General features: G+C 46.5%; 3 protein-coding genes across 3 annotated transcripts; all 3 read left to right on the forward strand.

The window, feature by feature from the left end:
• The first annotated feature begins 8,738 nt into the window (after positions 1–8,738).
• LOC112900351 (ribonuclease H2 subunit B) lies at positions 8,739–12,688 on the forward strand. Its single transcript, XM_025969177.1, has 10 exons — positions 8,739–8,949; positions 9,308–9,364; positions 9,539–9,640; positions 10,020–10,096; positions 10,188–10,311; positions 10,572–10,636; positions 11,201–11,270; positions 11,896–11,971; positions 12,055–12,151; positions 12,224–12,688. The coding sequence occupies exons 1-10, from the start codon at positions 8,895–8,897 to the stop codon at positions 12,350–12,352; spliced, it is 852 nt and encodes a 283-aa protein (XP_025824962.1). The 5' UTR covers positions 8,739–8,894; the 3' UTR covers positions 12,353–12,688.
• A 243-nt stretch (positions 12,689–12,931) lies between these two features.
• Positions 12,932–18,053, forward strand: LOC112901022 (protein FAR1-RELATED SEQUENCE 6-like). The gene is made up of 3 exons (XM_025969835.1): positions 12,932–13,387; positions 15,143–17,603; positions 17,717–18,053. Exon 2 carries the CDS (start codon positions 15,182–15,184, stop codon positions 17,585–17,587), a length of 2,406 nt encoding a protein of 801 aa, XP_025825620.1. The 5' UTR covers positions 12,932–13,387; positions 15,143–15,181; the 3' UTR covers positions 17,588–17,603; positions 17,717–18,053.
• A 605-nt stretch (positions 18,054–18,658) lies between these two features.
• Positions 18,659–23,968, forward strand: LOC112898885 (C2 and GRAM domain-containing protein At5g50170-like). The gene is made up of 9 exons (XM_025967190.1): positions 18,659–19,284; positions 19,990–21,183; positions 21,294–21,473; positions 21,572–21,858; positions 21,937–22,053; positions 22,317–22,579; positions 22,666–22,837; positions 23,055–23,330; positions 23,434–23,968. The coding sequence occupies exons 1-9, from the start codon at positions 18,846–18,848 to the stop codon at positions 23,632–23,634; spliced, it is 3,129 nt and encodes a 1,042-aa protein (XP_025822975.1). The 5' UTR covers positions 18,659–18,845; the 3' UTR covers positions 23,635–23,968.
• The last annotated feature ends 766 nt before the right edge of the window (positions 23,969–24,734 follow it).

Raw genomic sequence — 24,734 nt, forward strand, 5'->3', positions numbered from 1 at the left:
GCCACATAGGGCACGGGAAAAATGAAAAATATTGAAAGATCATAGACGATGGGGAAAAAACAGGTCACATGGGTACCTCCGGTGTGGTTTCCCTGGGCGAGAAAGATTGGCAGGTTGCTCTTGAACCTGGCTAGGCCCTATTTAGATGAGCTAGAGTTTAACCTTAGTTTTGTTAATGAACTAAATATAGGCTAATTAGGGCTAATAAATTCTAACCATCTATTAGTCCTTATCTACGCAATTAGCTCTTGCTGTAGTACTCCTAATTAGCATTCAAATAAGAAGGCTAAAATGGTAAAATTAGCTCCGGGATCAAGGCTGATAGAGGCTGCCCTGGCGCCGTAAGATTGGGGATCACCCTGGGGTGAGACGAGAATTGACGGTGTGGATAACGATAAGGGGGCCGAGCGATCGGAGTTGGCCGGGTATGATAGGAGCACCCGCTGGTCACCCCACCAACGCACTCCGTCAGTCCACAGCTCAGTGCGGCTGCTGCTGCTAGTGCGCAGTGCAGTCCGCGAGCGCACGCAAATTAAAAGATTGGAGAAAAGGAAAGCTAGCCTACTGAAGTACTACTCCGCGGGCCCGTGAGATTCCCGGCTGGACGGCACCACGTCGTCGCGGGCCCAGTTGCCTTTTGTCCTTTCTCCGCTCACAGGCCACATCACCGGGCTCCAGGTCTGCACAAAGCTCGGACTGGGCCAACACTTGTAGCGCGGCAGTACGATCCAAACTCGTCGTGTACCTAATTTCGGCAGACCCAGTTGCGTGACGAGACGCCAAGTTTGTTCCGTTCCTGGGCGAGACTCGTGAGCCAGCAAAGTATTTCGCGCTTTGGATTCCAAGCTGGCACACGTACGTACCAATCATGTATACCGTCGAGGCATCGTTGGTCCCGTTTTGCTCCTACCATGAAGAATTCCACGCCGCATTTTTTTGCGCAAAAAAAAAGAAGGGAACTAAAAGAGAGTTGCACAAGTCATCTAGCGTCTAGAAATAAATAAAGAGTGTGGACGACGATCTCTGATGGCGAGAGGCACCAGCGGCTGCTGCGTCGTGCCGTGGTGGGATCCTGGGTTTATGGGACTAGAAAGAAAGTGCATGTATGGCCACGTCTGCGGTTGCCATTTTGGTAACGTTGACGCCCACCGCACCCGCGCGCACTCCCCAGATACCCGGCCGCAGGTGCGCCGTGCACGACTGCACGCCCGTCCCTGTCGGTCTCGCGATGCATCAGTGCTCGCTCTACCTTTGGCTTCTGCACAAGTATTTATTAAGGACCCTCTGCTAAACAAATGACCAGGTGACAAGTACGGTGCAGTACGCAATGGGTAAGATCGAATCTATGGATGCCCATCATCTCCGGTGATTATCATTGACACACACCAATTCTTCGTCCATGGTTTGTTTCGCCTTTACTAGTAACAATGCCCGCGTGTGCTACAAGTTGATATGATAATAATTAAAACTTTGATGTGATGGAAAAATCCTTTTTGTACTCCTTAAATATACAAAAATCAATAACCTTGGATTCAAAGAAACATGATACGAAATGAAAACATAAATGTCTCCATAGAAAAACTAAATAAAGTCATGGAAACAAACTTAGGGTACTACTAAAAAATAATATGCATTAAAGATTAAAGATTGTAAGTTATAGCTTGCAACCTAATAAGGGAAAATTTGAGTAACGAGTACAAATCACATAGTGTAAAAACATAAAAACAGGCTACAAGTTATATCTTCAAGTATAACCATTAACGGCTCATAGTGTTTTCCATAGGACTTGAAATATGTCTTTATGATGGTGTCAGGTTTAACAATAAGCTTGAGAGAGACATGTTCCTTCTCATAGTTCCTCTCTTGGTCCTTTGAATTCAGTTATAGGTACCTACCTGCAAATGAGTTAGGACAGAGCACTGCGGGACTATGAGATGGATGTCTAAAGATGAGTTATAGGTACCTACTGTCAAATGAGTTTTAGGTACCTACTTGCAAATGATCTGTACATAGGGTGGATGCAGAGGATCTAAGCAGAGAACAAAACCAAAATGACCCTTAACATTAATGATCCTTTCTCCAGAAAGTATAAATCCAAGCATCACTATTATCGGGATAAATCAGAAAGTTGCATACCACAATCAACCTGCAGGTGGATAAAAGACAGCTAGAGCCTACATGTACATCTTATTGCTTGTCACGAGACATGAAAGCATGTACCCATAAAATATGGTGAATACACTATGATCACAAAATTTATCCACCACAAGTAACCCTTCATGATAATAGCTTTGTACTTAACCCTCCCTCCATCAGAACCTTATAAAAGGCATCATAATAAATAAGATGGTATGTTTGTCTGAATTATAATATTTAGCATTTCCTGCCTGCAATTCACTGATAGTTAGAGAACGTGGAGTCCGACTATAATTGCCGATCTTATTTCCGACTATGTATGGTAATAGAGCCAAACCAAACAACAACACTATATAAAATTAAAAAGTGGCAATATTCCGGTATTTGGAAAATCTAATCATATCATAAAAGCATATCTACATATCCAGATGGGTATAACAGAAGGAATGATTGATGTCTTCATATATATTTCTACATATTCAGATGGGTAAATCTAATCATATCATAAAAGCATATCTACATATCCAGAATGTGTAAACTGCATGGTATAAGTTGCCTACCTCTGTTACTAGAAGAGCCTTCACTAACTCATCTTGAGATGCTGCTGCGATTGGAATGAACATATTCAAATAAGGTGAGTCAGTTGGAGGAAAACAGTATACAAGCATAGCATGAGCCAATATGTTGCTTAGATTGATTGACACCAAATCTGAGTATACCTTTGATTGGAAAGCCATTCGGAAAAGCATATTTTCCACGAATCGCACAACATGAGTCCTTTCGGCTCCCTCCATGCCACCAAGGTACTTACAAATGCTTGAAATTAGTCTTTGCCAATTGATGCATCACTTTGATCTTTGGGCTTAATTCAAACCTTTCAGAAAAAAATAACACCACAATTAGTTTGATTTCAATAAAATTAATAATAGCAAAAAAATGAAGCTTCAATGCAACAACTCTGTACTTCAAGAGGAATATGGTAGTTCACGTGATTCTTTTCAGCCAAGTAAGGCAAAGGCTCAGGTTCCTGCAATGCACAAGAAAAATAGTTCTCCCTGGATTGAAGTACTACAGAATGCTAATAAGAAATATAACTGATTGGATTGGTGCTAGCTTAGCCTTATTCTTAGGGTTAATCTTAAATACACTATTTCCTCACCTGCTTAGGAGCCTCACAGGTGAAAGGCTTTAAAGCATCTAGAGTGACAATCCATGGTGATATTGTGGAACCTAGAGAAATTGTAAACGTAAGACCACATTAAAGTTTCAGACTGAACCCAAAAGCAAAAATGGAAGCACATTTCTTAAGCGAGATATGTGCAGGACTCCTAGTTTTTTTGCAAGGCATGGCTTAAATTTTTCCCCAAAAAATTCCTAAATTTCAAGGGTTTCAGATGCCTTATTGAAGCTTTTCAGAAAAGGTCCAAGAGGTATAGTCTCCCAAGCTTGGATATCTCTGGCTGGTATATTACATGCAGTTCAGTATAATCACATCATGCAACATTAGCTATAACAAATGAAAACAGAGAAGAATGCAATACCACTCCAATCATTCATCAAAGCTAGACACAAATGTGGTCTTCAATATTATTAATATCGATGGATTTTCCTAATTCATTCCCTGGACCAACAATGGCAGCCTGAAAGCAACAAGTATTGTGATATAATATAGTGAATCAAGAAAAATTATCACCGATTACGCACAATTTATCTACGTATAGTGTTCTCTGATAGTTCAATAAAAAAATAACTGAAACTCTGAAAGTGACTTGACATCTTAGGAAGGTACATTGATTACAACCACAATAACAAGTAAATATAAGATTTATAAGAATCTAACCATCTCAAGTTCAAAAGTAAGCTTCTAAGATGGACCGAAAAAAGGACTGGAGTTTCCTGTTGGATGTCCTTGTCCTCTAAAAATAGAGAAATAATCAATCAAAAGAGCAAAAGATGACACAAAATAAGACATTTGAAACTGAAACAACAGATAAAACTCTTTCAACAAGTATTTGGTGATGCACATCTGGGTCGGATGCATCCATTCCAGATACGTGGGAGCAGCGGCGCTTGCAACCCCCGCTGGCGAAAGACCCCGAAGGGCAGGTTCTGGATGGGGAAGTGCGTTCCTTGTCAACTCACCAGGGTCGATGAAGAACGCGGCGGCCCCGATGTGCACGTTCATCTGCGCGATCCCATCCCCGATCCGCCTCAAGCCGAGCCCGATGCATGCCTCCATCTTCACGCTCCCGTCGTCGTCTCGCTTCGAGCCCAGTTCAGCGTGCGCATCCCCGGCCGCAGCGCTCCGGCCCTAGACACACGCCAAGCTCGACTTCCCGGCACGGCGTTGACCCCCGTGAAGGCGCCGGCCGAGAAGGAGAACCTCCTCCCCACGGAGGCAGGGGCACAGGGCGGAGGAGGAGAGAGCATGGGAAGGGCAGCACGATGCGGATCAGCGGATGGTAGGGCGGCACAATGAGGATGGGGAAGGGAGGAGCGATGAGGACGGGCTGAATTAGTGGTATCAAAAGTTTCGTGCGGGTGTGCAGGGGCGTAATCGACGGGGTGGGTTGAAAGATATCTAGGCCCCTTAGTGGGTTTTGATGATAGATGACAAAGCATATGTATATTTAATTGTGTTATTAAGCATGTGTGCAGGTGTTAAGAGTGACTGAGCAAAGCATATAACGAAGCATGAACCCTCAAAAAGGATATGAAAAGCGGTGTTCTCAAGTGTACTAAAAGACTAGATTTTATTTTTGAAATTGAGTATAGGAACGCCGTACTATCAAGAGGAACTTTGATCCACAAGCGTGGACGTGGTAGTTGTGCTCAAAACAACCTACAAAAACCATGAGAAACAATCCTACCATTCAAAAGGGACTTCCTGTGAAATTCATTGTCTAACCCGGAGTGTCCGGGTTCCAATCCGGAATGTCCGGACAGTGAGTCCGGAGTATCCGGACGTATTCCCGGAGTCTCCGAGTTACTGTTACCTACCCACAAAACTCTCTGGTCCGGAGTCTCCGAACCCCTAGGACATATACCCGAAATATCCGGGTACCCTTTGCCAACGGCTGTTTTTCTGTGAGAGAGGTATAAAACCCCATACCCCCCTCTCTCACTGTCTCTCTTGCTCATTTCGACCAGAACTGCCTACAAGCAAAAGAGAGCCCTCTCACTTCCCATTTACTTCATTCTTGAGTGATTTTCTTAGGGATTCAAGTGAGATTGTTGCAAGAGCTAAGATTTGTGCAAGTAAGCCTCGATTCCATCTCTTGAGCACATCATCTAAGTCTAGCCGGCGGATTCTAGTTTGTTACTCTTGGAGCTTCAAGCTCCTAGACGGCTAGATGTCGCTTGTGAATGCGAAATTGAGTTGTGAGCATCACAGCAAGTTTGTAATCATCATTCCTCTCCGAGGAATTCATATTAAGTGACCTTGGGTTTGAGCGTTGGTCTCACCCTTGGGAGAGGAGCATAGGGGTTCCTGAGCACCGTCTCTTGAATCCTTCCTCAACGGAGACGTAGCCCCTTTGGGAGTGAACTTCGAGAAACAAATTCTGTTTCACTCTTGCAATTCTAGCTTGTCTTTGTGGTTGTTTGCTTATAAGACTAACTTTTTAGGGTTTGAGGACGATCTACTATTACACAAGTGTCTGGAGTAAGACAACTGGTGAGAAACACTCCAAGGGTACCACTAGTCTCTCTAAATTTACTGGATCTAATTTACAGCATCATTATTTTTATTTTTGTGTAGCTTGTTTTATATCCGGATAGTCCGGACATTATCTCCGGAAACTCCGGACTCGATATCCGGAGTATCCGGACATCTGTGTTACTAACCGTGTTCGAAGTGTTTTTAAGTTTTAGATTAGCCTATTCACCCCCTCTAGGCATGTTGAGGTCCTTTCATGGGTGCAGCGGGCGGGTAAGCCACCACCCGTGGTGCCAAATTTTTTTTAATTTTAGCGGAACCATTTTAGAACTGCCGATTTCCATTGGTCTTTGCCCAAGCGTAGTGGCCCCGCACCTGGTGGGGTCGTTGCGAGGGGTATAATTAATTTTCCACGGTAAAATATATTTTCAATTATTTTGAATCTTTATAGTATGGATTTAATTTCCTCCTCGAGAATAAATTGCATTCCATTCCATTCCAGCTGGTGCACGCCAGCTGATGCGACCGACGTCAGATCCGAAAGACCAAAGTGACGCCCTCCAAAAAGAAAAAAAAACTCCAATCATGCTTGGCTTTACGAAACGCATAATGTCAGTCACCTTTTGCTGATGGTATCTTTGGAGATAATATCTCGACCAATGTGTGATCAATTGCCCCTGCTAGCAGCTTATGGGAGGATGAGGACGACACGAACGGTCCACTTGGCTACATGATTGCTCCTCGTCACCGTCGCACGCACGCATGTCGTGGTGATCGTCGTGTCATGTAGGAATCCAATGCGTCCGGGCCGCCCGTCATTCCTGTTTCAGAAGCGAGCTTACCCGCAACGGCCAGGGGCCGCCGGACGCGGCTCCCTTTGGGCCCTCTCGCACGTTCGTTTTTTTTTAATCCGGCGATACGATGGATTCGGATTCGATCCGTGCATATAGCCATCCTCCCTCCCATATCTCGTATACTATCTGCCAGACGGCCACGGCGGTGTACTGGTGTGGCTGCAGCTTTTGGCTGGCACTTCCCTCAGCGCTGCTCGGCTTGTAGCTAGTGCGCCTCATCATGCAGAATAGAATAGTAGTAGAATACTGTCATGTATGATGAGTAGCTTTATTTAAATAAAAATATTTTGTTTTTGGAAGTCAGTAGCAGACTAGCAGAGTAACAGTGGCGTCATTTCCAATTTCGTAAGATGGCTAGCTGCCGATCGATGGCGATCGATCGAGTTCTTTTTAGCAAGACGGCGACTGCAGGCGATCGATGTGCTCCGCCTACCAACGATCCAGCCGCCGTACCTGGGGCGCCGCCGATCCAGATGCTCCTAATCACGCGCCAATCCGGAGGCTCCGAAGTGGAGAGGCGCCGTGCGGTCGTGCGGCACAGCTGGATGCGTCAACTCACGGTGGTGTCCACCCGCAGCATATCCCGAAGGTTTCGTTCAGCAATCCAGTCCCGCGAAGACGGAGGAGTGGGCCCAGACTAGCTACTGACGCTGCTCGGTCGGTTGCCACCTTGTTTGCACGGCGGGCAGAGGCGAGGCAGCGACAGCTCCGACGGGCGCACTCGCCACTACCCACTAGCTTCCTGCCATGCCTGCCGCCGCCGTAGCCGCACGCGCCGAACGAGCACGAGCGTGCTCATGGCGGCTAGCCATATGACCATATCGGCGCTATGCTTCGAGGATGGAGCCCGCCCAGCCCAAGCCCACGACCTGCAGCACTGCAGCAGCCAGCTAGCTGCCGCATGCCGGCCGCCGTCACTGTGCGTCCCAGCTAGCCGTCCTTTGTGCCGTTGCGTACCGACGCAGGGGCACGACCGCGCCGTCGTCGTCACGCGCACACCCGCCCCGCCCGCGCCCGTGCGCGTGACACGGCCGTCTCCCAGGGGCGGGGTCGACTGCCGCGCGGCGCGCCTCGTGGCAACAAAGCTGCCAGCGAAGCAGCGGAGAGGACCGACCAGGGATAAAAGCAGTCGGAAATGATCTACGGATGGTTTCATTATTTTCAATTTCATTTTTTTATCGGAAATGAAAACAATGCGGTATTATTAGAAATAGAAACAGTATTACGGTAATTTCGAAAACGAAAATATACAATCGATAACACATAATCCATCGAAACGATTTTAAAAAATGATAAACATATCAACCATAGAGTACAACACTAATCATATAACTTTACACATCTCGTACACAAGCACAATGATTAAGATATTAATCAAGTATCCAACCATCCATGATATGTATCTCATTTTATAGTACTAAAAATTTAGATATTAATCCACCATCCATGAAGCTACGAATTCAGACCGTTAGGGTGTGATTTAGGGTTAGGATACATCTAAAAATATAGATATGACTCTCTAAAAATATAGATAGCAGGGTCTGTTGGTATTATACATAAATATGGTATTTCTATTAGTAAAATATGGTAGAATACCGTAAAAATACGATATTTCTTGAAAATGATTGGAAAAAACGTCCATTTCCATATTTTTTTTACCATTTCCGTTTTTGCTATTTTGATAATTGTTTTCATTTTTATTTATCCTTAAAAGTCGATAAAATTTCAAAAATAATTCTCAAAAAATTGAAAAATACCGTTTTCGTTTTAATCCCTACTCGTCGTGGCTCAGAGTCACACGAGAATCGCAAACTGACGGAACTCACGAGCAATCGATCAACGGAATTCCTAAACGGTCACGCCCAGGGCCCATATACGGGGCTCGTACTGCACACAGATAATGGGCTGGAAGTAATGGACGCTGCCCTGCAGGAGGGCTAAACTGGGCCCCTTGTCCGCAAAACCATCTGCTCCGCTCGATCCACCAAGCTCGCGCCTAATGAATGCCGCACAACGAAGGGGAGAAAAGCAGCGGCATCCCGCGGTTGCCCGGTCGGCGGGGCGCCAAAACCCAAACCCTACGACTACGGCCACTGACTTCCCCGCGCGCGCTCGCTTCCCCCGTTCCCCGTCCATCCCCATCCCCTCCCCTCCCCCCACGGCGGCCCCAGCCGAAGCAGACCCTACGTCCAGCGGCGGCGGCGGCACCACCGGCGAAGTCGGAGGAGGCAAATCGGCCGACCCCGATGGCTTCGTGGCACGACGGCTTGGCGGCGCCGCTGCGTGTCCTCATTTCTCCACGTGAGCGCACACCCGACCGCCTAATCCTGCCCGTTTGTGCTCTACTGCCTAGTCCGAGCTAGGGATTTTGGTTCTGGGGTTAGTACTGGGCAGGGCAATTGGTTCATCTACTGATTATACTGTTATGGATTCGAGGCAATTGTAGGTCTTTTGGGCACTATGCTGTTTCGACTTTTGAGCTCTTTGCCTCTGTTAGCTTGACGTCGGATTAAACGTCAGGTGGCTGTAAATCTGTTCACCCAGAGAAAAAGTCCAACTCCTAACTGAAGTCACCTTTGAGTTTGAGGCTTGGTTTTGATTGTTTATGTCAATTTGCTCCAATCAGACCCACAATTGGTATCCTTTTTGTACCTTGCAGGTCCTTTGGATGCCAGTGCTCAAGGGAATGTTTTGTCACTTCGCCATCCAAGATCAGGTACACCTGTTCCTGCCTGGCTAGTGCTTTCCAGAATGAGTTTCCAATCACTGCAAGTTACGAGATGATTCTTGTGGAATGTGATAGCCTTGTTGGCGCTTAGGAATAGTCCTCATCCTTGCAAGTTACAATTGGTCAACAGCTCGCATTGACCTTTGTCTTGTCATGAATCAGGAGATGAAACAGGGTATCTATTTATTAACGATCAACTTCAAGAAATCAATTGGTTTAAGGAGCGTTACGGTGCTTGGTTCTTGGGTGACTATGTTTGCGAAGGTATGTACAATTGTAAACTAGCTACACATTTTGCCATTACTGCTCAAATGCATGGATTTCTTCCTCCCTTTGTGTTAATCGTGCCTCCTATTATCATTGTGTAGCCAATGAATAGTCATTGCTTCCATGCCACTTCAAACCAGCTGGCCAATTTTGTTGAATAGTGACTTCAGATACAACTCGCTAGTTTAGCCCTCTCTCCAGAAAAAGGAACATGCTAAAATAGTGAGATGACATTTTTCTACCATCTACTACGCATCAACGATTCAACATAACGAGTGTTGAGTAATATAATCTGCTCGAAACAAATTGTTTCTGAACACATATCAGACTGCATTCAGTGCCTAACTTTGGTATTCAATCCCGCTTCCCCTGATAGATGGTGGCCTCTATTATTGCACCCCTGTCGATCCCATCTTCATTTTCCTACCGATTTTTGAAGCTGCACGTATGTCGGTACGCTCAATTGACAAAAATAAAATTCCGGTACATGTTTTTTTCTCTCAACCTAAACCCAGTTCCTTTAAATCGACTCACTTTGCTGCAGAATGGGAAGGATCCAGGAAAATACAGACAACTGGATGAAATATTGTATATTGAGGGATATCCTGGATATCAGCAGCTAATGAGTGTAGCTGGACACCATATGGAATTGGTTTGTGAAGTAAAAGGTAGATCTTAAAATGTTTCATTGTAATATATTATGCTAAGCTGCTGCCACATCATAAGCACTAGAGTACTAGACTTCCTTGCAACCTGGTATCTGCTCGATTTCTGGATTGTGTTAATTGATGATTTCAGTTGCATTTTGACTGTGAACCTATCCTGCACAGTCATATGTTCCTTGTTTGTTTTTTGGCATGACTTCTTTCTGTAGTCGCAAATATTTTTACAGAATTAATTATTCACACGGATATTACCTTTATTGCAGAAGTAGCTAACATGAAGTTCTTTAGGCTGGACGACTCCAAGGTCTTATCTTGGTTGTGCTGCAAGGTACCTTTTATTGTTCATTCTTATTCTTGTTTACTCAATTTGAAGGTGAAATATTATCTCTGTGCTTTATCATCATTATATGAAATTAGGCTTTACTTTTGTTTTACTTCTGTTTACTACTGTACGTAAACAATGGCATAACCTTTAGGCTGCAGCTAGATGATGAGATGTATGCTGTACTGATTTACAAAAAAATAGAAATATTTTGTTCTGATAATTAGTATGCCTTTCCTCTGTGTGTTTTTTTTCAACTCATTTTCCCTTTAAGGGATACAAATGCCAATTAAGGATGCTACTGATATTTTTTTGTGGGCTGAATCATATCGATTCTCTGGACTCTATGACAATTCTCTTTGGTTATATGGAATGTGGATTGTGAACAAAACAATGGTATGTTCACTTTATTCTGAATAGGGTCTTCAAAGGAGTGAATTCTAAAAGAGGCCCTAGGTAGTTTAGTACATCTTTGTTGTGCACAGCATTCATATGTGAATCCTAATCTTTTTATTTCCTCCTCAGTCCTCACTGTTCTGAACAACATATATACTTTTGAATCTCTTGCAGGTACACAACCTAAAAGAGGTCTTTCTCAAGTTGGGTAAGAATTACGCTGCTCAAGCAGAAAAGGAACGATGTATGTCTCTGTTAATCTTTATTTTATTCAGTATATAATACTCGGGTAGTGTAATATGGAAAGAAGTATGTAGCTTCTGGCCATTTACTATTCATTTTCTTCTGAGGGTTTGTTATCAGCACACTTGCGCATCTAACTAAACTGGGTTGGATAGTTCTGTAGCTCAATTTTATATCCTAATTATTTGGATGGTACCACTGACACTTTATGTCCTAGTGTATCACTCACAATCTAAAATGCTTTAAACTAAGTTAACTGTTTCTTTAAATGGTTTTGTTGAATGGTATGCTTGGTAGTTTGGGTTTATGCCTGGTGCTGATCTTGAAAAAATCGATGCTAAGGATTGACATCAATTTCTGGTCTCTAGAGAGAAAAAGGTGCTACTTAACATATCTCTAAAAGGAAAAGGGATACAAAATAGTCATTTTCTTGTTGTAGTTATGCTTGAGATCGCTCAACATTTTTTATTGCTGCTGGCTGTTGCTTATTAGAGACTTGACTGGCTTTATGCCTGTAGCATGGCACTGGCAGCATCCAAAGCAGAAGAGTGTGCATAGAGATGCCCTGATTATGTGGTGTGTGCACGAATGTCCTGACAGAGGTGCTTCTATTGTTTCCTCTACAGTGAAGGAGGCTGTCCAAATGATCCGTGAATATCTGAAGGATGAACCATGGTTAACATTACTCTGCAAGAAGCTGCAGTAAGACTTTCTTCCCTCTTATTTAAAAGAGGTATTTCTCTGCTTGTCTATGCTCGAGCTCCGAGCAATTCATTTCATTGCAGGTTGGATCTGAATGAGATCATCAATGATGTGACGACCAAAACTAGTGAAGCTTCATTTTACGCAGACAGTTCTCCGGCGCCTGCTCGCCCCTCTGAGGTGAGCTCCCTGAGAATGCTTCAGCTTTTTTTAGTGGCCATATCTCTGAACTCCTGTAATGTGCCCGTACAGAGTAAGGAGGCGAATGGTAGTGCCAAGTCAAGCAGAGGGCGGCCAGCAAAGAAGCCGAAGACTGAGGTAGGATCCAAGAACATCAAAGATATGTTCCGAAGGGTCACAAGGAGTGGATCAGGATCATGATGCCTCCCTTATAACCTGGACGTGGCTGACTCCTCACGTGGCAATTGATGACTTTGTAGCTACGAAATTATCTCCAAAATTGGATTTGCTGACATGCCATTATTTGGCTCAGCCCAGCAACCCCTTTGTGAAATCTTTGTATTCTAGCAATTAAGCTGCAGAGGATTTGTGCGGCTGAACAACTAGATTGGCATTGTGGCATCAATATGATGACCCGGGTAGTGGACCCTGCCAGAGTACAACCCTACTGGGATGTGTAATGTCTCTGTATCGCCATGCTTTGTGACGCGCGTGTTATTTGAGTTATCTGAACTGATGTGTGAGATTTTCAATTGAGGGCTCTTAGCATATGCAAAGATGGACAGAGCTGACTTGCACCCTAATTCTAAGCGCGTGCTATGAGCTGCACTAGTGAGGGTGTGGAGTGCACATCAGTGCGTCAAACTTCTATTCTATGGCTGCTGAACTCATTTAACTCTATAGCATTAATGCCATTAATCAAGAATGAGCGGAGCGCTGCCAAATGCCGCTGCTCCGCCCCCGAATCGCTCCGTATCAATTCGCGTTTTTGACCTACGGGCGTGGAGCTGAGAATACCTGCTCCCCCGATTCACCCTGGATTCCCTCTCTGTCCAAGCTATCCACCGTGTGCACCCCTCTTTGCTGACCGCATCCTTCTCCAAGGAGGCAGCGCCGCCCCTCTCCGTCGCCGGGATTTCGCGCCGAGGAGGCCCTTCTCCGGCGTTCCCTGAGAGCAGCACCAAACGGGCCTTTCCTCAAGCCCCGTCCACGCTCAGTGTCCAGACTTCTGAGTTCGGACCCCGACCCTCCCCCCCCATCACCACCACGCGAGCACGAGACGCAGCCGAGCAAGACACAGCAGGCCCCTTCCGTCGCAGTAGCCTGCTCCCCCACTCTCCACTCCTTAGTCCAGTGCCGCCGCCGCCACCGTTGCCGCAGCGCCGTTCCTCCCTCTCGGCCTAGTGGAGCAGAGAGGAGATCCGCCGGGACATGGATTGATTCCTCCTCTTGCTGGTGAGTAATCTAAGCTTTCTGGGAAAGGCTGCTGCGAGTGTTAAGTTCGTTCGGCGGGCGCATCCTTTGCTGTGACGGCGCCCAGCCAAACCCAAATCTTTATCTGTCTCCATTGCGGGTTGCCAGACTTATCCAATCCAATCACCCCGTTCATGGCTCAGTTCGATTAAATCCTTGTTCGTCAGCGCGTGAGATCGATGCTAGTTGACATTTTGACACCATTGGAGTTCATGGCTCCCAAGGAGCAGGTTTGGCTTCTTCAACTGAACCACCCATGGCCCGGTTTAGGCTCGCCTCCGCATGTTCCCTTTAAGGTTCCGATAATGGTTTTGTCTCCACTCTAGTGTTCTATCCACTGCCTCAGTAAGCTGAGATAACCCTGGGTGTTAATCAGTCAAGATTGGTGGCTTAGATTCTATCCTTGCACCATCCCAAGAATAGCGTTCTTCCCATCACTTTCTCCTAGTGATAATCCTTTTCCTTCCAGTTCCGTCAATATAATTGATTGAGAGTTCAAGTGCCATATTGCCTTGATCAATGAAACATAGCCCACCATTGTGGTGTTACTAGACAGCATATGGGTACTTGTTAAAAAAAGGATAACATGATTATCGCTTTAATACTTCTAATGCATGTGTTTTTTGGCATACCCCTGCCTTCTACTTTTTTCTTGGGAAACCTGATCTCTACTTGCAATAGATTATCTATTATATCTTGTTGTTTCACTACTTTCAGTCATAAGTATTCAACCTCTACATTATATGTTGTTGTTTCACTACTTTCAGTCATAAGTATTCAACCTCTAGTTGCAAGCACCACTACGTTGTGAAAACTTTATAGCAGTTGATAGTATATATTGTGCTGTACCCTCTTGGACTTTATATTCATACGAGGATTTTCTCTCATTCTGAAATTGGAAAGATTTGCTGTGTCATGAAAGCATGATATTTGCTATTTGCTTTCCAAAAATTTGGATCTATACATTCTCAGGGCAACCACGAGTCATGACTCGGTGCATGCTAAATAACACTCCCACCAGTTAGCCATGAAACAAGCAAACTTTCCAAATCTGGTGATACCTTAACGGGCTTTAGCACCATTAATTGTTTTTCTCCCTTTCCTTTTCATCACGTTTTGTGGTATTGCACGTGGGGTTTGGAACTGTTGAATAGTTATCTGAACCATTTGGAAGGTGAGAGATAAGTCTTAAGTGGGTGGATCCCTAATTTCCTTGGGTGGGTGGGGTGGGGCCATGGGGGTGTTGGGACTTAGCAGGCGGTGGCAATGGCAGAGAGATTGAGAGTTAAATGGTATGTGCTTTTGTGCTCAGATTTTGAGAGGGATTGTGAAGAGAAAGGGTTTTTCCCCCTGTAATTTCAGTCATGTGATCTGTCTATTTGCAACAAGTAAATGTCGTTTGAGGTTTGATGCCTATGTTGACAGGAATGGTATTTAGCACATATTAATCTATACTGTTAGATAATGGTTCTTGGCAAATCAAAACATTCAAGGGTCCTAGGTGGCAATTAGGAACGCTACGCTGTCATCATCATTCACACAATCACATTCAATTTTCTATAGAATTTTTGGGTACTATGTGCTCATGTAAATAAAATGAGATTTTTGTATGTTTTGTGTTATCCAAATGATATTTAGTTTAGAAGGAAGTCACATAAAAGAAAATTTCAGTTTTCTTTGCTAAGTATTTGTTCTGTGGTCTATTTCAAGCTTCTTACATGCGTCTGTATTTTACAGTTTATGTTGACCTAAGATTGGATATCCAAGTGCTGTGTTATGGACACCCTTCAAAGCGATCCTTATTCCAGGAGCAGCTTGCAACCATATAGGGATGCCTCTGTGTCCTTTGAGAACAACAACACAGTTTTGGATAAGCATGAGGTTGTCAGCCCTCGAGTTGGCATGACCTTTGAGACGGTTGATTTGGCATATCAATTCTACCTTGAGTATGGCTATCGTGCTGGTTTTGGGGTCTCAAAGAGGACTTCCCACAGTGTTGATGGGGTTAAATACCGGGCTACATTTGTCTGTTACAAAGGTGGCATTGCTAGGATTAAGCCTGGCCTCAAAGCTCGAAGGAGGCTTGTCGCAAAGACTGGTTGCAAAGCAATGATGGTAGTGAAGTTTAACGCCAGTGAGAACCATTGGGAAGTGGTCTTTGTTGAACTGGAACATAACCACCCATGCAATCCTGAGATGGTCAGATTCATGATGTGCTTTAAAGATCTTCCTGACTGGCAAAGGGAGCACCGCCCATTCAATGCCAAAACTCGATTGAACCCAAAGATCCACTCTGGTAGAGGCAGGCCACCCAACCAAAATAAAGATTTCATGGTGAGATCCTTTTCTCAGTCAAATTATTCCATTGAAGGGGCAGGGAAGGCTGGAAAGTTGAGGTTTGCAGAGGGTGATGTTGAGGCACTCTTAGTTTTCTTTGATAAGATGCAAGCTCAAAACTCCAACTTCTTCTACAATTGGGACATGGATGATGAAGGTCGGCTAAAGAACGTTTGCTGGGTTGATGCTAGATCCAGAGTTGCATATCAACATTTTTGTGATGTTATTTGCTTCGATACTGTCTACTTGACATATCAATTTGTCATTCCATTGGTTGCGTTTCTGGGAATCAACCATCATGGACAGTTTGTGTTGTTAGGATGTGGTCTCCTTGGAGACGAGTCTCCAGAGACTTTTGCATGGTTATTCAAAAAATGGCTAAAATGTATGAATGATAAAGCACCTGAAGCAATTATTACGACTCATTCAAGGCCGGTAGTCAAAGCAGTCAGTGAAGTATTTCCAAATACTCGGCACAGATACAACCTTTGGCATATAATGAAAGAACTTCCTGAAATGTCTGGAAGAGTTGAGGATAAAGAAGCAATCAGTTTGAGAATGAAGAAGGTAGTCTATGATACCATTACATCAGCTGACTTCGAGAGGGAGTGGGTTGAAATGATCAATCAGTATAATCTTCATGATAACCGGTGGCTTACAACCTTGTTTGAAGAGAGGGGAAAATGGGTACCGGCATATGTAAAGGATACATTCTGGGCTGGTATCTCCACAGTTCGTCGCAGTGAACGTTTGGAGGCTTTTTTTGATGGATATATTACACCAGAAACCACAATAAAGACATTCATTGAACAATTTGATACTGCTATGAAGCTCAGGTCTGATCGAGAAGCCTATGATGATTTCCGTTCATTTCAACAAAGGCCACAAGTCCTGTCTGGTCTTCTTTTTGAGGAGCAATTTGCAAATGTTTATACAATAAATATGTTCCAGAAATTCCAGGATCAGTTGAAGCAGCTGATGAATGTGAACTGCACTGAAGTCAGTAGAAGTGGTTCAATAGTGACTTACACTGTGACAGTGATAGGAAAGGAGAGGAAGTTTGACTACAGAGTGATGTATAACAGTGCTGAGAAAGAAGTGTGGTGCATCTGCAGGTCATTCCAGTTTAAAGGTATTTTATGTAGCCATGCTCTTGCGGTCTTGAGGCAAGAGCTTGTGATGCTAATACCTCCCAAATATATTCTTGATCGATGGCGGAAGGATTACAAATGCCCCGAGGAACCTAAGGAAACCCCCATCTCACCAAATGCGGCAAAAGCTACAGGGAAGGGCACAAAACCAGAAAATGTTCGGGAAGATAAGGTGGACAATCTCTACAAGCATGGACACCAGTACTTTGCTGACATTGTGGAAATGGGAGCTACTGACCCTGATGCGATGGAGTATGTCCTTTCTGTGATGAAGGAAGCTAAAGAGAAGGTGCGCAAGTTTGAGGAGTCTCGAAAAGAGAAAAGGCCTGGAGAGAGTCCAGTTTCTGCTGGTAAAAAAGGTGCTAAGTCTTCAAAGCCATCCACAGAAGACGTTGGTAATGGAACATCAACTTTGGCACCTACGACTGCAGCAGTGACTACAGTTACAGTGGTGTCATCTGCACCAATGGCAGCTGCACCAACAATGATGGCCATGGCTCCAGCCTCGGCAGCTGTGGCCCCAGGAATGTTTCTAGTACCCATGCACCCGCATCCGATGGTTTTCCCACCCTTTGCCCCTGCTGTTCCACCATCAGTAGCATCCGTAGCTCCACCTGCTGCACCAGCGACCAATGTCGGCGATAACGCCTCCAACACCTCGAAGAAGCGAAAGAAAAGAAAGGGGAAAAATTGATCTTCGGATACTTAGAGTAAGTTGCCTTTTGCATACCTATCCCTTTGTACTGTGTTACTAAAATGCCTCCTGGAATTTGATTTGTTCATGTTATCTCACTGTCTCTTGTCCCTGAATGTGTCGTTCCAGGTCTAACACAAGATCTGACCAGTGAACCACAAAAGGAGTTTGATCTTACATTCCGCATCAGGCCGGGACTTGAACGCGTACTATCGACTTACCATCTTTTCTGCAGGACGAGCTGCTCGTGAGACTGCCCACTGCATATCAATTATGCAGAGCATACCGATCCCAATTGGTGCAGATTTGGACTGCCCCTAATGTACATTACTGCCCTTCGTGCTGGAAGTAGTATGACATGTACTCCGGTTTATGAATGTAAAGATCTGTTCGTGACCTTGTTGCTACCATCAATTTGCTCTACATTTTCGGCTCTGATGCATTTTTGGTGAGAAGATTGCTACTACCGTTTTCTGCAGTCCTGACCTAACTTTTGTGATGGCTTCTCAGAGGCAGAGGATGTAACTCTCCATGCAATGTGGTGGTGACTGGGTGAGCTGTTGAAGAATGCGACTTGCTGCTACCATCGAGCAGTGTAACTGTCTGCTTTTCCTTACCCATTGCTGTAGGCCTGTAGCTACGCGAAGATAGGCAAAGACAGCTGATGGGCTCTATTTGGGTCGAGCACGGGCCGCTGAGCGTCCCCGACGGCGGATGGGCCAGAAACAGGAACCCCACTTTCAGAGGCCCAGCAAAGTTGCCTTTGTCCGCTTCTTCTAGTTCTAGAGGCACGCACGAGACTACATTCCAGTATTCCACTAGTTTGTGTAGGCATCGCCGTAGCCGTACGGGGATTGCCGCGACGCCACGACAACGACGAGGAGCACGCAGGCAGGCATGGACATCTATCTGAATTCTCGATTCTGGAAGGCCCAACAAATTCAAAGCTCGCGACGCGACCAACGCATCCGCATCCGCATCCGCATCCGCCACGCCAGCCATGGCAGCTCCCCCCCCCCCCCCACCCCCCTCCCACACTGGCTGCAGTCAAGACGCCGAACCCCAAACCGCCCCGCGCCCCATCATCCCCAACCCCAGCACGCGTGTCGCGCTCCTCCTCCCGCCGCGTGCCCCGCGCGCTCGGCACACGTCGGCCCCCGCATCCCGGACCCCGAGACCCGCCACCTCTAAAACTCCCACGCCCAAGTCACCCCGCTCTCAACTCCACGGCGTGCGCTCGCTAGCTACCACGATCGCCATGCGGCTCTACGTGTACGTGCTCGAGGCGCGCGGGCTCCCGGTGCCGCGGCCGCGCCTGCACGGCGGCGTGCTGTTCTACGCGAAGGTGACGGCGGGGAAGCAGCGGTTCCGGACGCGGGCGGTGGAGGCGGCGGAGCCGGGCCCGGGTGGCGAGGATTTGGCGGCGGCGGCGCCGGCGTGGAACGAGGAGTTCGTGTTCGCGGTGGGGGCGGAGGAAGCGGAGGGCGAGGAGTTCGAGGTCGCGGTGGCGCGGCGGCGGCGGCGGGGAGGGAGGGGGAGGGAGGTGGTGGGTGCGGTCAGGCTCCCCGTGCCGGCCGCCACCGCCGCCTCCCCCGGGGAGAGGCGCTCCGTGCCGCCGACGTGGTTCACGCTGCAGCCCGTGGGAGACCGGCGGAAGGGCGGCGGTGACGACGGCGAGGCGTCCGCGGCGGATTGCGGTGAGTGCACAAGTTTGCTTTCGCGAGCTAGATACGCTTGACATTTCTGCCGTGCATTGGGTTCCTAGATCGGCGCTGGTCGGCGCGAGCGGCAGTCCTTCGGGGGGAAGCCACCGCGCGTATCGCTTGCCACCTTTGCCAATTGCCGCACGCAAGCTCGTAGAATTTAGCGGATTAGCATGCCGCTATCACGGAGTAAAAGTCATTTAGGTTCCGTAACCGTGAGTCGTTCGTTAGCAAGTACGGGGTCGGTCACAACCCATATGAGTGTGGTAATTATTTAACCGAGATGCTTACGGAACAGCGCAGGCCTTTCGCTTTTGTTGGTAGTACTGGGTGTAGTCTGATGAAACTAATCCGTATCATGTGGCTAGGATCAGCTGCTGCAATAAACTAGTGCCCGTCGAAAAGCATGCCCAGTTTTGACTACTTGGTACAGCAATGCTAGTGGTAGATGGTGTGCTTTACTTTTACAGGATTAGCTATGAATATGATCCAATTTTGCAGGTCTTGTCCACTTCAACACAACTTTATTTAGTCTTGGGCTTTCAGAAGAGTATAACAGTGTGTACACCTTTCCTTTTTCAGTTAAGGCTGGCTTAGTCATGGTTGTGAGGGGCACGCTTTAGAAGCATAGGTTTTATCATGATTACACTTTCCGAATGGTCTAGTGATAATGATTTTATTCTTATTGCTGTTGACCAGGGAAAATTCTCCTAAGCTTTTCACTCTATAGAGAAAACAATGACAACGTTGTCATCCACATGTCACCTTCTTCGAGCTCCAGAAGTGACACCGATGCTGAAATCGAGAGATTAACTGATATGGAACATTCAGGTTCTAATGGTGCGGTGGTTGATTCTCCTAGGAGCCGTGACACAGGGCGGACTTCTCTAGATAACTCTGACCGTTGGATGCAAACAGATTCCAATTCAGTTACTGAAGATGATGATCTAGCAGAGGATATTGCTGCAACAGCAAATGGTTCAAGCACCGAACAGATGGCTCCAGATGCTAGCTTTGAAGAAGCTATGGAGACCATGAAATCTAGAAGCACACCAGACACGCCGGAAGATCTTGATGGCGGCATCATCTTTGAGCACACTTACCTTGTGGAGTCAAAAGAACTGAACCATCTTCTGTTTAGACCTGAGTCACAGTTCTTCAAAGAACTGCGTGAGCTGCAAGGTACCACTGACTATGAGGAGCAGCCGTGGACATGGAAGAGCAAGGATCCTCCTAGCTTAACTAGGACATGTCAATATACCAAAGGCGCATCGAAGTTTATGAAAGCTGTCAAGACTAGTGAGGAGCAGACCTATCTTAAAGCAGATGGCAAGAGTTTTGTGGTTATGGCTCGTGTTCGTACTCCTGAAGTCCCCTTTGGGAACTGTTTTGCAGTTGTTTTGCTGTACAAGATAATCCAGAGCACTGGGTTATCAGGAGGTGAAGAAAGCGCACATTTGACTGTATCATACAATGTAGAATTCCTTCAGAGCACCATGATGAGAAGCATGATTGAGGGGAGCGTTAGGGATGGACTGAAGGAAAATTTCGAAGGTTTTGCTGAAGTAATGTCTAGGCATGTGAAACTGGCTGATTCTGTAGGGATGGATAAAGAGCAGTTGTTGGCGCCATTGCAGGCAGAACACCAGTCAGATATCAGGCTTGCTTACAAGTATTTTTGCAATTTCACCGCCATTACAACAGTGCTATTTGCACTTTATATTGTTGTGCACATCCTTCTGTCGAAACCAGGCCCACTCATGGGCCTTGAGTTCAATGGTCTAGATCTACCTGACTCATTTGGGGAGCTGATCACAGCCGGCGTACTAGTCCTTCAGTTTGAGCGTTTACTGAATATGATTTCACGTTTTGTAGAGGCAAGAGTACAGAGAGGTATGCTCTTTTCTTGAATTGTTTACCTCTTGTTTTTCTCGTATATTAGACGTGCTATTCAACTCGGTGATAGCATGAATGTGCTACCTATCTTCTACCTTTCATGACAGGAAGTGATCATGGAGTTAAAGCAAATGGTGAGGGTTGGCTGTTAACTGTAGCTCTGCTAGAAGCTACAAGCTTGCCACCCGTTTCATGTGGATCAGTTGATCCTTATGTCGTGTTTAGCTGTAATGGCATCACAAGAACAAGCTCTGTTCAACTTCAGACCCAGGAACCTCAATGGAACGGTTAGTACATTTCACATATTAGCATGTTGCATACCCCTACTACAGAGCCTGTAGCTTTGTCTGATTATCATTTGTGACAAACTGAAAGAACGTTGCAGAGATAATGGAGTTTGATGCTATGGAAGAACCACCTGCTGTGTTGGATGTTGAAGTTTTCAATTTTGATGGTCCATTCGATTTGGCGATTTCACTTGGACACGCAGAAATTAATTTCCTGAAGCACACATCAGTAGAACTGGCAGACATATGGGTGCCCCTGGAGGGAAAACTTGCCCAGACGTGTCAGAGCCGGTTACATTTGAGAGTATTTCTGGAAAACACGAAAGGACCGGAGACATCAATGAGAGAATACCTAAGTAAGATGGAGAAGGAAGTTGGTAAAAAGGTAAATCTCGATAACCTGTGCCCTTTTGATGCCTTCCAAGTGTGATAACCATCTTGACAAAAATGCATGCGTGTGCAGTTACATGTTCGGTCGCCTCACAGAAATTCAACGTTCCAGAAGCTTTTTAGTCTTCCGCAAGAAGAATTCCTTATAGCGGATTATGTGTGCTCCCTGAAAAGGAAGCTACCTTTGCAGGTAATCTTCTAGAGATGTTAGTTGTAGATGATATAGTTACTGCTAAAATTCTTATGGTAGGCAACAATTCAATAGGGCACGGTTTTATGAAATGCCATAAGCACATCATACTTGGTTTATTTATTTATTTTTGCGAAGAATGTTATACTCTGTTGATGATGCAATATTATGCCATAGCTCTCTGGTACTGGTGTGCTCTTTGGAGTTTGGACCACTAAAATAAGAGATCTCACACAAGTACTTGTAACTGTCTGCTGCTGCAGGGGAGGTTGTTTGTGTCAGCCAGAATAGTTGGTTTCTACGCTAATTTGTTTGGACACAAAACCAAATTCTTCTTTCTGTGGGAAGATGTGGAGGAAATCGAAGTGCTACAGCCATCTTTTACAACGGTAGGCACCCCATCACTGCTCTTTACTCTGAAGAGTGGCCGAGGACTGGATGCCAAGAGTGGTGCGAAGTCCCAAGATAAGGAAGGGAGGCTGAAGTTTCAGTTCCACTCTTTTGCATCGTTCAGCAAGGCTAGCAGGTGGTCATCTCTCAATTGTTAGCCATCAGTACTATAACAGTGACGATCTCACTGATGAAAAAAAACTTTATTTTTTCTATTTCTAGGACAATAATCGGCCTGTGGAAAACGAAATCGTCAGCCATTGAACAGCGGGCCAAAATGGAAGAAGATCAGGAAGAAGACTTTAGCTCCGTCGATCTTGATGATGTCCATGCTGTATTGAGCATTGGAGACGTGCCTCTCTCAAAGGCGTATACTTTGGAGCATCCGATCGATGTGAGATCCCTATGCTTACTATTGCCTCTTTTCCTGACAGGGTTGGATAGGTTATCTTAACAGCTGGATTTGGCTAGACTGCGCTCCATTAGTTGAAATGTTCCTCATGCTATAGGACAGCTATTGCTTTCAGTAACGTCACTGGGCCAGCTAATCAAAGACGAGCATAATCGAATTCAGTTGTCAGCATAACCTGATGAACCTTGGGTTGCTGCAGGCTGAACTGCTGATGGGCGTGTTCGACGGGGGCGCCCTGGAGACGCGGACGATGAGCCGTGTCGGGTGCCTCGACTACTCCGCGACCCCGTGGGAGGCCGCGAGGCTGGGCGTTCTGGAGCGGCACGTGAGCTACAAGTTCAACAGGTACATGTCCATCTTCGGTGGCGAGGTGGTCAGCACCCAGCTCAAGTTCCCGGCGGAGGATGGCGGCGGCGGGTGGACCATCCACGAAGTCGTCACGCTCCACAACGTCCCCTTTGGGGACTACTTCCGGGTACGCCATTTTTTATTCACACCACGAACTGTTCAGTTTGTTTGGGCGATGAGATCAGTGACAGCGATGGATTAATTCGAACGAATCGTTGTGTACGTTTCAGGTCCATCTGAGGTACAACGTGCAGGGCGTCACGTCGGAGGCGCCGAGCAGCCGGTGCGAGATACTGGTCGGCATCGAGTGGCTCAAGAGCAGCAAGTTCCAGAAGAGGATCGCCAGGAACATCTGCGAGAAGCTGGCGCACAGGGCCAAGGAGGTGCTCGAAGTGGCCGGGAAGGAGATTGCCTCGGCCGTGTCAGGCTAGGGGCCGACCGGGTGCCAAGGCTACTCTAAGCTGGAGGAGCTGGCGCTTCTGTTCTCCATCATCCGGCAGCAGGATCGTAGCTCAATCTCCTTAGTTCCTTTGTCACTTCTCACTCTTTTTTTTTTTCGTTCGTTCGATAGTTTAACAGAGAAGTCCCACGAGAAATAGTCAAACCTCAAATAGAAAAGGGAGAAGAGAGAATACGTTACGTGTAACGAGTGCCATTCTGAAACTGTAACTAAACACGAAACAAATGGAGAGGATGGGAAATGGCGTTGAGGCGTCTGTCCTCTTTTGTATGCAACGACATGGTGGGCTCCGGCTTCTGGCAAAATACTGTTCGCCCTGCGCCCTGCGTGGTTGCCTGGCTGGCTGGGTTGCTCCTCGTGGAGTCGTGGCACGGCACGTTCCCGGGGAGGCCTGCGGCGTCTGCAGCGGCGGTGCGTTGGTGGAGCGGTTGGTCCGCGCGCCGGCAAAGGCACGGTGGGCTGTGATGTGCAGGAGGCAGGGCGACGCCATGTGGAAGGTGGGCGGCAAATGGAGAGCGCGTGTGTCCGCGGTGTTCGGCCGCGCCGGGCGGTGCCAGCAATCTCACACTCAAGAGATTCAGAGTAGTTTGCGCCCCACCCCCCGCGATGTATATTTTTTTTAAACGACTCGGAACGCCACCCGTCGGATCTGGGGATTCGGCAGCCCGTCCCCTCGGTAACCCAGGTAATTAAGCCACGTTGATTGTATCGGTCCCACGTGAATACAAACCGGCAACGACGACTAGTACATCGCTTTTCATCGACGCTCTGTTCGACCCTTCCATACAGTTTCATCCGCACCTTCTCTTTGCTTCCGACGGCAAGCGGCTAGGTTAGTAGAGGTTGATGAGGAGAAGGTGCCCGCTGCCATGGAGGACGGCGAGGAGAAGGGTGCCCGCTGCCATGGAGGATGGCGAGAGAAGCTGCCCGCTGCCATGGACGACGTCGAAAAGTTGCAGGTTCCCATGGAGCTCGACATCAAAGTCCAGGTTCCCATGGAGAATCAACTGGCTGCGGCTCTTATTCATATCGCTTCGTTGCCCGTCGATGTCTTCACATCTAGTTTCTGAA

Source organism: Panicum hallii, chromosome 7, assembly GCF_002211085.1.
Source record: "Panicum hallii strain FIL2 chromosome 7, PHallii_v3.1, whole genome shotgun sequence".
Lineage (NCBI taxonomy): Eukaryota > Viridiplantae > Streptophyta > Magnoliopsida > Poales > Poaceae > Panicum > Panicum hallii.

Coding starts and splice junctions, on each gene's coding strand:
- LOC112900351 (XM_025969177.1), top strand. CDS start 8,895: ATGGCTTCGTGGCACGACGGCTTGGCGGCGCCGCTGCGTGTCCTCATT. Junction 9,365..9,538: donor ACTTCGCCATCCAAGATCAG/GTACACCTGTTC, acceptor GTCATGAATCAG/GAGATGAAACAGGGTATCTA. Junction 10,312..10,571: donor ATTGGTTTGTGAAGTAAAAG/GTAGATCTTAAA, acceptor CCTTTATTGCAG/AAGTAGCTAACATGAAGTTC.
- LOC112901022 (XM_025969835.1), top strand. CDS start 15,182: ATGGACACCCTTCAAAGCGATCCTTATTCCAGGAGCAGCTTGCAACCA.
- LOC112898885 (XM_025967190.1), top strand. CDS start 18,846: ATGCGGCTCTACGTGTACGTGCTCGAGGCGCGCGGGCTCCCGGTGCCG. Junction 19,285..19,989: donor GGCGTCCGCGGCGGATTGCG/GTGAGTGCACAA, acceptor GCTGTTGACCAG/GGAAAATTCTCCTAAGCTTT. Junction 21,859..21,936: donor AGAAGGAAGTTGGTAAAAAG/GTAAATCTCGAT, acceptor ATGCGTGTGCAG/TTACATGTTCGGTCGCCTCA.